General features: G+C 40.1%; 2 protein-coding genes across 2 annotated transcripts in view; one reads left to right on the forward strand and one right to left on the reverse strand.

Moving 5' to 3' along the window:
* lrch3 (leucine-rich repeats and calponin homology (CH) domain containing 3) overlaps positions 1-3432 on the forward strand; it is a 47452-nt gene extending 44020 nt beyond the window's left edge. The window contains exon 22 of the mRNA XM_007902051.2: positions 1292-3432. Coding sequence (XP_007900242.1) covers positions 1292-1411 — 120 coding nt within the window. The 3' untranslated portion in view covers positions 1412-3432. The remainder of the gene's footprint in view (positions 1-1291) is intronic.
* Positions 3433-7422: 3990 nt separating this feature from the next.
* Positions 7423-17039, reverse strand: iqcg (IQ motif containing G). Its single transcript, XM_007901665.2, has 10 exons — positions 16806-17039; positions 15131-15269; positions 14468-14715; positions 13666-13794; positions 13510-13591; positions 12629-12790; positions 11818-11892; positions 11499-11630; positions 9902-10003; positions 7423-9479 (listed from the first exon to the last, which is right to left on the reverse strand). The coding sequence occupies exons 1-10, from the start codon at positions 16829-16831 to the stop codon at positions 9339-9341; spliced, it is 1236 nt and encodes a 411-aa protein (XP_007899856.1). The 5' UTR covers positions 16832-17039; the 3' UTR covers positions 7423-9338.
* Positions 17040-17087: the final 48 nt, after the last annotated feature.

Below are 17087 nucleotides of genomic sequence, written 5' to 3' on the forward strand. Positions count from 1 at the left end.
ATGGCCTTCTTCGTTCAAACCAATCTTGTGGTCATATGAAGATAACAATATGGTTTACATAAGGCGCATAATAACTGTGTAAATGCTCCTGGATATAGTTGTGAGTCAGCTCAAACCTAAAAGCAAAGTCCTGATTATAATCTGATTTTATCTAATTTGTCTGTTGATGTAACTGGGGAAATGCAAACTCTGCTCAGCCTCTTTCCTATGTTTTTTTAAACATTAAGACGTCTGTTTTTTTTAAAGTATCCGTAGTATTGTTGTTAATAAATTTGTTAAATTTAGGTTCTCATTCAATGTAATGCAACACAATTTCCATAAATGTTATTAGGATAATTCAACCATCTGGATAAGTACTATGTAAAGTTAAAGTGTTTTAAAAAAAACTTTGTGTGTGATGGCAAAGCTATCAGGGTGCCACCTATAATTTTCTTAAGTGATCAGGAAGTTTTTAACTGATAAATTTGGAACTAGTCTGAAGATTTTTTTGCCTGTTAAGTGCAGAACAATTTGTACTCTAATCTACTCTCCAATTGAATCCGGTGTAATATGTATCACTCAGAGCTTTCATTTGCGGCATTTTTTCATTCAAGTTGAAGGAATGTTAGATTTTATTATAAATGTAATGTAGAAATGAAAAGCCTAGAAATCCATCTGGCCAGATCTAAAATATGGAAAATCTGAAACAATACTCATACTCTCTCTCATACCCCTGAATCTCTGCTCTTAGCAAAAAACTACCCGACTCATCAAATTTGCCCACACCGTCCATTGAATTTTGCAGCTTGGATTTGCAAAACATAAATTAATTAGACTTTTGAATGGAACTTAACCCAACTTTGTTTCCAGTTAGATTTTTTTTATCCTTAAGACATGCACATTTGTGATTTTGTACTTTCTTTTTCCCCACTGAAGATGGAAATAAGTGGGCTGCAAAAATCAGCCTATGGCAGTATGATGTGTTTCTGTTTGCAGTACTGACATTTGTTAGTATCAGTCTGGCCATCGATGGGTCAGAATCAGCATTTTATATTCTTTCATACTTCTGATGCTTCCCTCTCTTCCTGGTATTTGGTATTGTGCCTCATTAATCCATCTGTATGTGAACAATTGTGATTACCAATTTGGTGTTTTTGTTTTGTCATTTTTTGTTTTATAAAAAATCCTCCTTTTTTTAAGTTTGGTTTATCTTTTTGTATGTGTGTCATTTGTTAATTTTGTCTTTCCCTGTTTTCCTTCCCATCTCTTTTCTTTTATTCCCCTCCCCGTTTCCCTTTTTTATTTCATTTAGGAGCGGTTGTGTCTGCCCCTTCACATTCTAGAAGAGAAAGGACTGGCACAAGTAGCTGTGACTGTACAAACTCTGCTCGAATTCGCCCCTACCAAACAGCACCATTTATCAACTGTCTAGAGACTGCAAGTAATCTGCAACTCAGCCATGAAACACTGTAACATCACCATAGAATTTGTTCCAAACTGGTCTCCACGGTGATCACAGTTATCACATTCACATCCAGTACGTGCATGTTGAAATTGTGAAAAATTGTCAATTAGCCAATCTGCTAAACTTATCAGTAAACAATACCTCTTGGAACTGTGATTATGTAAGGTCACCATTCCATTTGTGTGCATAGTTAGGTGTAGAAATACGAAACTTTGTACGGACATTGCAGATACAGTTAACATCCGACACCTTTGATTTACAAATTCCTCTCTCCAGATAGTAAAACTCGCTATCCAATATAGAAGACTGTAAATGAAGGGCTTGCTTGAACACAAAATCTCTACTTGCAGCGATCACCATCAACCCATGGGACATAAGTTCAGCTTAGTTTTTATTTGTGTGTGTATGTGTTTGTGTTCATCCATTCAGCATCTTTCAGACAATAGTAAGAATCCAGAATCTTACCTTATTTAAATTGTGTTCACTTTTTTTTAAAAGTGTCATTCACTTAAAATCAAAATTATTCAAGGATGAGATAGTTGGATCAAAGGGCCTTCTTCACCCAAATCGTGTGAATTGCTCCCAAGTAATATAAAGTTTCATAATTATCCAACAGTTGCCCCTGTAGTGCAAAAAAAAGGCGATAATAATTCTCATGCTTACTTCAAATGTGTGAGGGTGTGCTATCCTGACTAGTGCTGGATTCTAAAGCTAACTGAAGCTAAGATTTTATTATAGGAGTGTACTCCCATCTCGAAGGAGGTGTGAAACCAGCAACACGTTGAGGGCATTGTGTTATATGTGTTAATTTTATTATCACTAGAGTATTTTATTTTTTTAATCTTAGATTTTTATTTCAGTCAACAAAACATTTGTATGAGGTAAATTAAACACTTTTAGGTTCTCATTCAAGAGATGGTTGTTGCATGGTTAGTAAATATTGGTGCAAACATAGCAGAAACAATAGTTGCTGTGAATCATCAATTCTCTGAACCCTCCCTTTGTTTTCCAGTTTAGACTAAGAAATAACCCCAGTACACCGTTCCAAAATATTCTGACTTTGATCCAACTGACATTTATAAGACATTAACACATATAAGCCTGTACAGACATGGATTTTGCATCCCTTCATCTCTAATACTTGGGTCAGGCTGCTTCTGAGTAACGGCCCTTTATTTGAGGTTGGTTCCAGATAGCAAGCCATATTTTTTACTTATTTTTGGGGATGCAGTAAATGTATTCCTATTTCACACATATTGAGGGAGTTTGGCTCAGTCCATTGCCTCCAAAATAATTGGATATTTCAGATCCTTCATGTTCTTCAGCAAAACACCTGAGCAAGTTCCCAGTTTGCCTATTATTGCACAAGTAGTAGTCCAACCATTGACTTATTTATACAATGCTTAAATAATGCAGGAAGTGGGGCTTTGTGGCTTTTAGACAGGTGATATAACTGACATTGACACTGAAAGATGAATGAGCCACAGTTGCTTATTACAATACAATACAAATTTACATTTGTGTAGCACTTTTTACATCCGGAGGAGGTTCTGAGGCACTTATTCTCAATACTGAACAGAACCTTTCTGAAAAAGGTTTCTTAATATCTGGGCCTCATGGCCCAAACCTGCAAACCTGGAGATTGAAAACTTCTAATTGTGTGTGTTTCTAATTAAAAGTACAGGGCTATATAAACCGTTTGAATTACTAGGCATGAATTCAGAACCTCTACCACTCAGAATCAATTTGAAATTAAATGATATGTAAGGTGCCGGCTGGCATGGTGATGAAGCAGCATTAACAGTCTCTTGGCTTCTGTCCCAAAGCAACTGCGTATCTACATTATTCAAAACAACTTCAATTTGAGATAATTGTGCATCTGTGTTTTTATAACCAGGGGGGAATAGTGCTACACAGAAACTGCCACTTTTAAACCAGAAAGGCTAGTTATAATAATAATCCTTGCATTTGATATAGCGCTTTTCACGTCGGGAGGACGTCCCAAAGCGCTTCACAGAACACACTGTAAAGTGAATTGACTATATTTGTGGGTGAACGCAGCAGCCAATTGCGCACAGCAATGTCCCACAAACAGTCGTAGATTGAAAATGACCAATTTATTATTGTTTTTGGTTTTGGAGGGATTATTATTAGGCGTGTGGAGTAAGGAAACTTGCCCAAGGTTTCGCCCTCTGCCTGGAATTGAACTCAAGTCTCTCACTTGCAAAGCGAGTGCTCTAACCACTGAGCTACAGGACTCCACATCCGTGATTTAATCTGTTTGCAAACTGGTTGGATGGCATCCTTCCTTGTGGAGCAAATAGATTGCCACTGTTATGAAACCCCACTGTTTTCCATTGTACAGCTTCTGCTTCAACTTAACTAAAAGGATCCAGTAAGACTACAGATTGCACTTGTGATAATTGTACGTCTAAGATGCTTGTATTGCCTTTCATATAACTGAATTGGATTATCCTTGCAAATTTGGAATGAAAGCTTCTAAATACAGAGAAAGTAGCCAGCAATAGGGTCCCATTTTCACATGTTCTTTTCATTACTTTAATTCCTGAATGAATAGATGGATCTTGGCATACACTTTGTGTCTTCCTGTACATTCCACGTGTTCTCTGTTTATAAAAGTACCCCACAGTTTTATTTGAACCGCTTTTGTCACGCCATTCTGTTTGATGTTTTCATCAACATGTTGACTTCTTGAAAAAAAACCTTTTTGTAAAATCATTAACTGTTGATTAGTATAATTAGTAACCAATATCTGGAAATTTCATTGCTTTTTAAACCTATTTATGATCTCAATTGCAGAATTTTTTTTTAGAGCAGGATATTGACTTTTACACTGTTCTAGAAATATGCCAAATTACACAGGGCTGATTTTGTTCACACTGGTGTTCTGGACCTGTTTTGTCTTTTAAAGTGTGCTGAGAAGGGAGATTATGTTTTTTTTTAGTTTCTGAATGACCTGACACAGCTTGAAATGTTCTGTGGCAAGAGAGCCACATGCTTTCAAGTCTTGGAGTAACCAAGGTATCAGTCCTTGAAGTCTTAATCTATATAATAGATGGTAATGTCTGGATTATTTGTGTGGGGAAAGGTGGAAAGACCATCTTTTAAAATGAACCACCATAGAAAGAACATACTTTTATATTGAGCTTGCCTTGTTACTAATATTAAAGTGCGGGAGATGTTAATTGCTGACAAGCTCTGTTATAATAATCCTTGCGTTTGCTACAGCGCCTTATCAGATCGTCTCAAAGCGCTTCACAGGATATACTGTAGAGTGGAGGGACTGTATTTTGTAGGCAAAACATTGCAGCCAGGTTGTGCAAAGCCAATTTCCGCAAACAGTCACGGAGTGAGTGACCAATTTTATTTGGGGATTGTTGGCCAGAACAGAGGGAGAGAAAAAGTTGCTTCTCTTTTCAAATAGCGCCATGGGGTCTTTAACGTCCACCTGAACAGGCACGGGATCCCGGTTTAACGTCTTATCCCGAAGCATGGCACCACCGGCTGCAGTGCTCCCCCGACACTGCACCAGAGCATCAGTTTAGACTGATTCGAAGCCCCGACATGGTCTTGACTCAGAGGTGAGAATGTTGCTAGTGAGCCAGACTGACACCCTAAACTATACCAGAGTGGAAATGGTTAAAGGAATTTATTGCACTTACACCCACTTGGAAACAGTTACTGAAAGAATGAGGGTGCAGCTGCTAATATTTCAATACAATTAATTTTTAATACCTCATATTGGGCTCTTGAAGAATAGCTTGCCGTCAACATAAGGAACGATTTTCTAATGGACCAAATTCTGACCTGTTTCCATCTGTCTTATAACCACAACATTTTTAAACGTTGCTGCATTTTGGGCATTTATTTCTGACACATTGAAGTTTGTTTCCTGCTGGAGAAAAGTACTTGGTATTCTGAACATAAAAATATTGAATAATAATAATAATCCTTGCATTTGATATAGCGTCTTATCACGTCTTCGGGACGTCTCAAAGCGCTTCACAGAATATACTGTAAATTGAATTGACTGTATATTTTGTGGGTGAAACGCGGAAGCCAATTGCACGTGGATTGAGTGACCAATTTTTTTTGTATTTTGACGTTTTAATTGACCCTCAGCATACAAAACCAAAAAAAACAAAAACGGATGCAGCATTGTGGAGTGAAACTGAATGAATAGCTCTTCTAGAGAGCTGGCACGCACGCATATGATGGGTCAATTGGCCTCTTTCTATGCTATAAAATTCTATGATATTATAAGCTGTTTTATGCACTTTTTGTAAATGAGCTGTAGTTTCAAGTACAGATATAAAGCAAGTTTAGTGCTCTTTGTACAAGTCCTAAAGTGAAATCTGAATAACAGGAGTATAAAATTTCAGAAGTAGAACATCTGCCTATATCTAGGCCAATAATAACATATGCTGTAATTCCTACCACACTGTAAATTCAGTTCAGAAGAACATCAACTCATTCTGGTGTAAGAAGTGTTCAGCAGTCTTTGATATTTGATTGTGACTAGAACTATTAAAGTATTTGCGTTTTAGCTCTTTTGTGAATTACCCAAGTCTAGTTACATCCGACATTCGGTTCCCATATATCAGTGGTTAGTTGCTTAGTTACAGATTGGTTAATTAAAATACTGTAGTTTATAACTTTTTGAAGTTTACAGAAAATCCATGTACTTTGTTCTGTAAACCAGTTTCACTCAGAGCACCACATTCAGTATTTCCTCAAACTTACTTGTTTTCTGGTGGAGCAGGCAGCACCATTACTGATAAAACTAATCAAATGTATTCATAAATGTTTCATATTTTCCTCTGCTCTCCACCCAGTAGAGAAGTGGAATTAATATAATCACATATAAGCTTCTGCAGTTACTCTTGTTCTTGTAATATGATCTGCAACCACACATTAATGTTGCTTTATGTTGAAATCACTCATTTAATGAAGATAGTGATCCCGTCGAAGCTGTAAGCTAATATCTGTAAGTTAATAGCAATATTTTTAAAAATAACTAGCGGATATTCTTGAACTGTATCCTGTTCAATATAAAAAGTTGATTTTGTGGCAGATGCTGCAGTGTTGCTGAATGGATCAGGCTGGAATCTTGAGGGGCATAGGTTGTATTTTAGTTTTGAAACCCACATTTTCTTACTACTGGCATCCAATCAAGAAGCACTTGGGTCCAGTATTCCCTGTTAGAAATTGCTGTTTTATACCTCTTGCTCTGTTTCATTGCTCTTGTTCATAAACTGCATGCTGCAAAATCACAGCGCCTTGCAAGCTACCAGGTGTTAAACAAGTGCCTCAATACACACAGCAAGATGTTCATATTTAGTCAATGAGGTTTGAGTAATAGTGATCTTTTTAAAATCGGCCTAGTTCTAGAGGGTCATGTTGGAGATGTGCTCACATTACCTTTGAAGTAAGACGAGTCGAGTTCAATTGCTTCTCTGGTCTCTGAGCTGGGGTAGGTTGAAACTGACGTGTGTGACAACACAATAACTTACAGAACTAACTCCTTACCCATTGCTTCCTAGAACTCATACTTGAATAGAAAGCAAGGTGAAGGTCACTGTTCAGGCTCATTTCCTTCTGTTTTTCTGTTGGTACATTGTTGTAAATACTTGTGGTCTTGCTACAGCTCCTCAGTTTGCTCATTCATATATGGTTTATTGTCTCACGTGCAAAATTTCTTCTAATATATATTGTAGTTCCTCTGTGGGGAGCAGATAGTCATGTTTTGTGTGCGAGAGAGAATGTTTTTAAGCTGTTTATCCAAAGTAAACGTGCTGAAACCCCAGATGCCTGGCTTTGATATGTGTAGATATTTGCATTGTAAAAAAGGTGTTTGTTACTTCAGCTTTGCTATAGTTGCCTCCCTGTACATAATGTATAACATATAGCATCTTGCTTGTGGGGCTTTCATCATGAATAAACACTGTACATTGGGATTCAACTATGTGTTTTATTGATTGTGTCATTTTCTTCAACTAATGTTATAGCATCTTTCTCCTCTCCCTACCCTTTCTATTACATTGATGCAAGGCCTTTCCGTACCACATCTGAGTGTTTATATGTGAGTCATCCTGGACAGTAGATGTTAGCATATTTCATCATATTTAAGACACCAACCCATACTTGCAATTTCAAGTGGGGAAAACTTAATTTGTCCATTTGTCCTATTCTTCCCTTTTTTCTCTCTTTCAGTTCTTAGTAATATTTGCACCAAACATTTCCAAAGCTGCTTCATATAATGGATTACTTTGACGTGTGTTAACTTGTGTTTTGTGAATTTGAATAAGGGAGGAATAGTGGCAGGACACCAAGAGAAATCTCAGCTCTTCAAAATACAGTTGGTCAAGAGGATGTATAGTGCCCCCTGGGCCATCAGAATGGACAGACATCAATGTAATACTTCACCTGGAGCACAGCTTCCCCAACAATGCAGTGTCTCCTCAATAGAGGGAGCTACAGTGTCAATCAACCCAGACTACAATCAAATTCTGTTGTGGGGCTCAAACGTATTAATCGTTGACTTCAATTCGGGAGATGGGATTGTGAATTGGACAGATTTTACAGCTCAAACATGTTGGTGATTTCCTTTTTCATAATGGTTTAAAAAATATGGACATACGGCTATTTTCAGAAACCTCTCCATGCCACACTCAAGTAAATGACAAAGAAACTGAATCAAATCTATACCTCCTCATATATTAACTTTAGACAAAAACATTTCTATATTTGAAAACACAATTGAGCCTTTTGGCTCCCATTCATGTACATTCAAATAATTAAACTTTCAAGTCTGTTACTGGTTGAAGATGAAACTATGTAATACTTTAAATTCCTTATCCCCGATTTCTTTTCTCCAGGAGATAATGGCCTGTGTGCTATGGTACAGTTTGACGTACCTTTCTCTCTCCCTCCACCTACTCCAGTGAGAGTGTAAGACTAGGCAGTGTGTCCACATTTATTTGACTGTTCCTATTCAGGCCTCTGAAGCAGTTCTGCACTCCAGAAGTAGACTTTCCTTCATAACATTGGGTAATCAAAGATCCAAGTCTCAGGGGTGACACACTAATGATTTCCAGATTGGTTCAAATTCAAATGATTGTTACAGAAACAGAGGGTTCGGATCAAATGGTTTCCTACTGTCAGCAATAATCAAAATTCCTGTTTCTATCAGAGAATTGTGTTCATAAAGCTGCATATGCACAATATTTTTTAATCTATAAAACGAGTAGTGCAGTCACTTGAGTGAATAAACATACTGTGGTCCTGAGCAATGCAAACCAGAAAGGCCTCTGATTAAAACCCTGGACTGTGCTGAGTCAGTACCCAGCCAGTGCAGCTCTTAGGTCTCAGCCTTGGGTTTGGGGAGAGAGAAAATGAACTTGGCCAGAATTTCAGCTCTTGGTACTAGACCCCTCGCGGAGATGGTGTGATCAGACTACATTGTGCTACTCCCACAGGTCCAAGCTGATATATTAAGATATAAAAAAATGACACCTTCAGCTAGATACTGCCTCCAGCACAAATCAACTCCTTAAGGAAATGTTGGGGAAGAAAACTAAAGAGTAAAAAATCCTAAAACTGGAAGAAACAAATTACATAACAATAAACAAAGCGCACTGAAGAGTATGAGCAAAAAGTTCAGACTGCTGATATTGAGACATCAAGCAGTATGATTTTCTAATTGGGCTTTTTCTTAAAAAAGTTATGAAATTTATTATCATAATTTAACTTTTCAGTGAGATGTATAAAATTAATATGGTTTTCAGATGGTCCATCTTTAAACTTGTCAGCAACAACCTTGCTTTAACAGAACAGAAAACAAACAAGAATGCTGAAATGTGAAGACACAGCTTCACTTTTTCTTCTTCCCTTTATCCTTCCCTTTTCCTTTTCCTTTCCCTTTTCCTTTGTCATCTTTTCCTTTCTTGGCTTTCTTGAGCTTAGTGTTTCCAATCCCTCTCCGGACCATCTCCCCTCGCCACCACGACTGAAGCTGCAAGAGAGAAGGTGAGTGACTAAGTCGGAAGAGAATCAGGCATGTTCTGAGTTCAGATAAACCAGGGTAATTGCACCATTAGACTTTTTTTTACTGCTGTAAGAATTCCAAACCAGGAATTGAATACTTATCCATTAATAGTCATGATCCAGGTGTTAACCCTTGGGTTCTGAAAATACACTACTGCCATTCCTTGGATCTTTTAACCCTTTAAGTTTCTAGTTTGCTTTTGATATTTGGGCAGTGTTCTAATTGGAACTCATTAGTATCTGACCTGGTCATTTCAGAAATGAGACATTTATATTTTGTTTTCATCAGCCATGTGTCTTAACACATGCAGAAAAAAATTGCTTTTTGCATCTCAACCAACAGCTTTAAATACTGAGAAGCACGGATAAAATCATTTGGAGTACACTTACCTTAATAATGGCATTAAGCTCTGTCTCCTCCTGTATTCGCCTCTTCCGCTCATTGTCTCTCTCCTTCCTGTCCTCGATTATTACTTGCTCACTCATCAAGTACTAAAGGGACAGAAAGAAAACATAAAAATTTAGTAATTTCCTAGTGCACTAAGCTGAATAAAAATTGGGCAAAGCAGTGAGGCAACCTGTTTAAATAATTCCTTTCTGTGTTTTCAGCTGTTTTGCAAACTGATGAGACAGTCACAAAACAGACTTGCTTTCTGCAGCACTTGCCCTGCAATATTTCTTTCAAAATATGTTGAAGCATTTCTCTGCTCAATCTCTCATTCTTCCACTTCCTTTCTTACTTAATGTAAGATACAGAAAATTAAAGCTTTCACTGCCTGAGTCACCGACTTCAAAATACAATCACTACATTCGACAGTAAATCCTATGAATTGCTTTGAGATGTCTCAAAGACATGATAAGGTAATATATCAAATACAAGGATTATTATTAAATAGGTCAAAAATAGCATGGAAAGGTGTAAAGAACAATATAAGATCCGAAATATGGGAGAGATGGAACCCGGTTTTCCTTATGTTAAACTGGGATTTCTATATTTTGTAATGAATTTACAGTAATTTCTCTCCTGTACGGGTTGATTCATGCTGAGAATATGGGAGGTAAGTGGGGTTCTCAATGGAGTTGAACTGGAACCAAGGTGACATGTCTGGCAATTGAATGTTGGAATCGAGCCAGTCCTCTGTGGTCTGGGTAGTCTGGTTCCTGAACCAGGCAGGTCCGCAGTATTCTTGGGCACTGTTGACAACACAGCCAGCCTTGGCACATCAGCAGGACCTGAAAGGGCAGACCAGTCACTGGGGAATCATCCCACTCAGCTCCTGTTTAAACCGGCTAACAAAGCCCTAATGGGTAGGATGGTCCTAGTTGGACAAGCAGCAGGGGATGTTGGGAATATGTTTGAGAACAGTCGGTGAGTGCTGAGAATGTTCAAAGGGGTAACATCACCAGCAAAGCTGATCATGTCTGCATCTCAGATCCTGCTGTTTCCATTGGAGAAGTAATGGCCACTTGTTACAGCTCAGACCCATAATACATATAATAATGCTTCACAGGAGTGACTATTACTATTTGTGGTCAATCACAGCAGCCAATTTACACACCGCAATGTTCCAAACTGGGGGTTTGTTGACCAGGACCCCTGAAGAAACTTGTTTTTGAATAGTGTTGTGCAATCTTTAATAGCCACAGACAGACATGACCTTGGTTTAACGTCTTACTTGAAGGAGCACATACCTAAGAAAACAATGCTCCCCAGTGACACTTGATACTGAATTCAAGTGTCAGCCTAGACTGAGCTCAGTCTCAACGTGGAGCTCAAATCTACAATCTTCTGAATCAGGGGTGTCAGTCAACTGAATAACACTGACACTTGATCTAACCAAGAACCTTCCTTATGGATCAGTGCCAATTACTCATTAAATGACCAATTCTTATACTCAACATACACAGAAAAATCACCAAATTGGCGGAGAAGTTTGGCAGAGTGACATGATTCCTGATCTCATGGCAGTGGATCTGGTGATGTTACCTGGGCAGAGAGGTTCTTTAGGCGTTCTACATCATTGGACTTTGTGATTTTTAAAAAGTTAAGTTCCAATTGTTTGGCATCGGTGTCCTTATCATACTTCTCCATCCAGTGCTCCAAGTTTTCCTCCATTTCCTGTTTGGGAAAGAGCGAAGCACAGTCAGGGAAGGGCTTGGAGCAACACTGAACCTCATAATTGAAAGTTGTATTAAGATATGGATATTTCCAAGGTATTTTAAATATTTTGCTCATTGTCTCCCTCTTTATGCACCTAAGGAATGTTTGCTTTTGATATCCAAAAACAAACATTTCTTGCACTTACTGTCTGGTGCTGTTTCAGGAAATTCTCAATCTCCAAATGTACCCGAATCTCTTGATCAGTTTTGTTTTTCAGGCACTGGAGAGAAAAGACAACATTATTAATCCAGAAGATTTGTTTTTTCACCCAAATGAAGTAGTGTTTGAATGTTTGGCCTGTACTGTAAATGGTACATAGTGCACTTCTGTAATGATACCTTGGTGAGAACTCGTACTGTCGTGCCCATCTTATTGGTCCTGCAGATCCCTCCCACCCAAACTGAGACACCAGAGCCTAGCTATCCTGTACATCTTCTGGAACACTGGAATACATGCACGGCTAGCTCAGAATCTAGATTGATTCTCTGAACAGATTGAACTGTTTAAAACTGTTTTCCCATCGCCTCGCGAGCAAGAGGGCCCAGGTTCAATTCCCAGGCGGGATGAGTGGGCAAGTTTCCTTACTCCATATGCCTCTGTTTATCTAGCAGTAAGTAGGAACCCGGTTGGTAGTCGATTATCGGGTCGCTTTCCAGAGGTAATAATTGCTTCAAAAAAATAATAACTTGGTCACTCAATCCACGACTGTTTGTGGGACACTGTTGTACTCAATTGGCTGCCACATTTCACCCACAAAATATAGTCAATTTACTTTACAATATATTCTCCAAATGTACCCGAATCTCTTAATCAGTTTTGTTTTCTGGGAGCTGGAGAGAAAGGGAAACATTATTAATCCAGTAGATATGATTTTTCATCCAGTTTGAAACATCTTGACTAGATAATAAGGCACTACATCATGTGAAAGGATTCTTATTATCATTTCTTCTCCTGACCTCAAACTCGTCCTGCAGCTCTTGTTCATTCTGTGCACATTTCTTCTGTGTTTGGAGGACCTGAAGTTCTGCATTTTTCTTCATGTATTTCCTTTCCATGTTGGTTTTTGCTTTCATCTCTTGTAGTTGGTCTTTTAGATGTGCAATAATCTCATCTTTGCGCTAATCAGAGACAGAAAATACAAGCGCTGACAGTTGAACCTATTTCAGGATGTATACTGCCCTGCCCAGCAGCTATCTGGATTTGCATCAGCTTTAACAATGAGGCTTTACATTTGATCCCTGGAATCTGATGGCAATTTATTTTGTACCTTTTCCCTTGGAAACTAGATTCAAATTGTCTGAACTTTTAGCTGCTCTGTGCTCTCTGTAATTAAAACAAGACAAACTCTGTATTATTGTAGACTGCAAGGTGAGGTATCTCACAGTCAGATTCCATGATGTTTAATTCATTTAAAACAACAATGATTATTCATTTGATTTTTTTCCCCCTCCAAATTTTTGTTCCACCCAACTTGTTCTGCGGCACCTTTACATGTTCCTCACTCATTCTACCTATGAGAGTTTTAATCAGAAATGATACTCAACCATGGAGGGCATCAAACCCAACCCGATCCTGTCCTTACCCAATCTCCACATTGCATGCAGCAGGGGATAAAAACTGTTAGTAGCATTTCTAGTCAAATGCTAAACCAACATCAGATAATTCAACACAGATTAGGAACTGTTTTTGTTTTGGACGGATCTATAGATAACGGAAAGCAACCTTTGGATTTTTTAAAAATACGGTAAAATTTCTGATCTGATGTCTCAGTAGAGGATTACGTGAGAAGTATGTGCAAGACAAAGAGTGAATCACTAACAGTGAAACATTTCCAAACCTGCAACTCAGACTCTTTCTCTTGTCTCATATCTTGCAGGTGTCTTTGCAGAACTGCGATTTTCTTCCTCCCTTCCTCCTCCCTGTGAAACGCAAAGATGCACACGTTAGTGGATGGCCAGTTAGGTGGTGAGGGAGTTAAGCTGGTAGCAGTTACCTGATAATAGTGTTCTGGTTGTCAGCTTTCTTCTCATTCTCAAACCGGACAGCATTGATGAGAGTCAGGAATGTTCCAGAAGTTGTAATCTCATGCAAAGTGTCAGCAATCACATCCATTGCAACCTGCCTGTTATTATAAGAAAACAACCCTTGTTAGACATGCTGAGTTGCAGAGAAGCAGTTCACCCAACATAGCCCTCACCTTCAACAACCATTTCCAGAATTGATGCTGAGGCCAATTGTAGACATCAACTGCTGACATCAGCTAATACATTACCTAAAACAAAAACAGAGACCTGGGAAAACTCAGTAGGTCAGGCAGCATCTATGGAGAAAGGAAAGTGAGTCAACGTTTCGGTTCCATGACCCTTCGTCAGAACCCAAAAGTTGACTCACTTTCCTTTCTCCATTGATGCTGCCTGACCTGAGTTTTCCCAGCTCTGTTTTTGTTTCAGATTCCAGCATCTGAAGTATTTTGTGTTTAATACAGTACCTGTACAGTTTACTGTGAATTAAGCCTGATCTGCTAAGATGGTCATGCGAACTGCTTGACAAAGGTCTGAGTGCAGATTTGATCTGACAAACAACTGAGAGCAAAAGATCGGTGCCAAGCAAGTGTCAGTGCTGAGAGCAATATGCCAGTGACAAGTGCAGTATGTCAGTGCAGAGTGCTGTTTATCATTGCTTACGGTTTATGTATGTCAGTGCCAAGCACTCTGTGCCAGCCTGAAAACAATACTGTATGCATGTACTAAGTGCTGTTTGTCAGAGCTGAGCACAATATCTGAACAGTGTTTCACCTGTCAGCTTGCACTTTTATTAGATTATCAGGGGTCACAGGGCTGTTCTGGAAGGAGTTACTAAAGAGCCAATTGCTTCTCTTTATGTCCCTGGAGGTTTCTTGCAGTTGATCTCCCAGCTCTACCAGTCGCGCTGCATTCAACATTCCAGACATCCTCTCAATGTTCTTCGAAAGCATGATCTCCTCATACTTGTACTCCAAACTTTTTTGACTGAAGACTATCTGGTCAATTTCACTCCCTACAATCTGGAAATTGGAATAAGACATGAGTGAGTGTCAGCAGGATATTTTGTGGTGGGGTATCACAGTTGTTCCCAATCTTGTCCTCCCCAGCCAGACAGGCAATCACATTTTCCAGCAGAAGTTTCATGACAATCATCAAGAGTGAGAAAATCCTGATGTTTCTCTCAATAGTTCCATGGAATGGAATGCAATCCTATTAACTACATTATTGCTGTACTGAGAAGCATAGTTTCCAGTTGAGGATTTCTAAATACTGGTAAAAGAATGGCACATTCTTAGAATGGTTCGATATCCTTAGAATGGTTAAGCTCTGTTCCATCTAATGTTCTCAGATCACACAGAACTAGAATGTAGGTTATATACGGAATGAAACTGACTAGTTTACTAACTCATAGAATCGAAAACTAATTTTACTCACATTCTCCATGTCTGATTTCTCTTCATAGGACACAGGCATGATGTATCCCAAGATGGCTAGCTGATCCAAGCATTCCTTCAGCACAGTGGAGACCTGCAGAATGGTTGTCCTGGAGAGTGGCTCCATCTCTCTTGTTTTTCTAATTAAATGACACAGGCAAATCATATTGTGTGAGTAAGACTCAAAGTGTTAACAGTGCAGCCATTTCAAGTGGAGTTGATCTACACGCTCGGTAAGTATCTGCTCAGCACTGTCTAACCAATGAAGTTGGGCATTTACTCCAAGACACTTCTATTCGAAATTGGCTGCTATATTCACCATCAAAATACACAATCACTACACTTTACTATACCAAATGCAAGGACTATTATTATTATTTTATAGTAATTCTTGTGAAATGCTTTGAGACATCCTCTCAATGTGAAAGGTACAATATCAAATGCAGATAATATGATTCATAATACATCCCCCCCCCCCCCCCCCCCCCCGTAACAGTGTTCTGGGAACAGGTACTTATTGCACATTTATTTTCTGAAGCAGTTGATAAGCACAGCACAATTTCTACGTTCTGCAATGTGAAAGCTATTGGGGTTATTGCTGAAAATCAAAAAGCTCTCACCTGGGGGATCCCTGGTCCTCATTGGGGAAGCCTTGATCTTCAGTGGGTGAGCCTGGTTGCCCAGTGGGTGAGACCTGGAGCTTAGTGAGTGAGCCTGGTTGCCCAGTGGGTGAGACCTGGAGCTTAGTGAGTGAGCCTGGTTGCCCAGTAGGTGAATCCTGGAGCTTAGTGAGTGAGCCTGGTTGCCCAGTGGGTGAGACCTGGAGCTTAGTGAGTGAGCCTGGTTGCCCAGTGGGTGAGACCTGGAGCTTAGTGAGTGAGCCTGGTTGCCCAGTGGGTGAGACCTGGAGCTTAGTGAGTGAGCCTGGTTGCCCAGTGGGTGAGACCTGGAGCTTAGTGAGTGAGCCTGGTTGCCCAGTGGGTGAGACCTGGAGCTTAGTGAGTGAGCCTGGTTGCCCAGTGGGTGAGACCTGGAGCTTAGTGAGTGAGCCTGGTTGCCCAGTGGGTGAGACCTGGAGCTTAGTGAGTGAGCCTGGTTGCCCAGTGGGTGAGACCTGGAGCTTAGTGAGTGAGCCTGGTTGCCCAGTGGGTGAGACCTGGAGCTTAGTGAGTGAGCCTGGTTGCCCAGTGGGTGAGATCTGGAGCTTAGTGAGTGAGCCTGGTTGCCCAGTGGGTGAGATCTGGAGCTTAGTGAGTGAGCCTGGTTGCCCAGTGGGTGAGCCCTGGAGCTCAGTGGGTGAGCCCTGGAGCTCAGTGGGTGAGCCCTGGAGCTCAGTGGGTGAGCCCTGGAGCTCAGTGGGTGAGACCTGTTCCTTGTTGGGGGGCAGCGCTGACCCATTGCTCTGATCCTGACTGAGGGATATTCCAACCCCTGATTCAAGGCTCTGCTTCTGCCCAAGAGGAGGTGACGGCTCAGACATGAGGCTCAGATCCTCTCTCTGGAGGCTGCTGTTGTGGCAGACACTGTTTACACGTTGGCATAGCAACGCCTGGTGACTGACACACACACACACACACACACACACACACAGCCCGAGCTGTCCGCGGGGCTATCAGACACCACAGACATGTACAACCCCCTCCTCCTCCTCATCATCTAACAACGTAAAGACGTACCTCAGCAGCTCAGCGTTTGAAGACATTATAAGTTAAGAGTTTTCCGCCGCAACGGATTTTATTTCGCCCTCAGTTTACGCGCTTCGGGAGGGGGGGGGTCCTGCGCTGGTACCGTTTGTCCGTTGCTTTCGCCTGAACATTTTAATCGCCGTTTTCTTTCCGCGTGTGTTTCTCTTTCTTTCAAATCGAGTTAAAGTTCCCAATTCATTCGATTCTTTAAATCAATGAAGTGGCGGCGCGAGGTTGGTCGGGTCCGTCCCTCCGATTCGGGCTCCGGACAGG

The sequence above is a fragment of the Callorhinchus milii genome, unplaced genomic scaffold (genome assembly GCF_018977255.1).
Source record: "Callorhinchus milii isolate IMCB2004 unplaced genomic scaffold, IMCB_Cmil_1.0 Scaffold11, whole genome shotgun sequence".
NCBI lineage: Eukaryota > Metazoa > Chordata > Chondrichthyes > Chimaeriformes > Callorhinchidae > Callorhinchus > Callorhinchus milii.

Bases quoted from the DNA above. Each gene is read 5' to 3' on its own strand.
- iqcg (XM_007901665.2), bottom strand. From the start codon at position 16,831: ATGTCTTCAAACGCTGAGCTGCTGAG. The intron at 10,004-11,498 runs GTAACATCACCA...CTGTCCCTTTAG, and splicing joins TAAAGAACCTCTCTGCCCAG to TACTTGATGAGTGAGCAAGT. The intron at 9,480-9,901 runs GTAAGTGTACTC...TCTCTCTTGCAG, and splicing joins AGCTTAATGCCATTATTAAG to CTTCAGTCGTGGTGGCGAGG.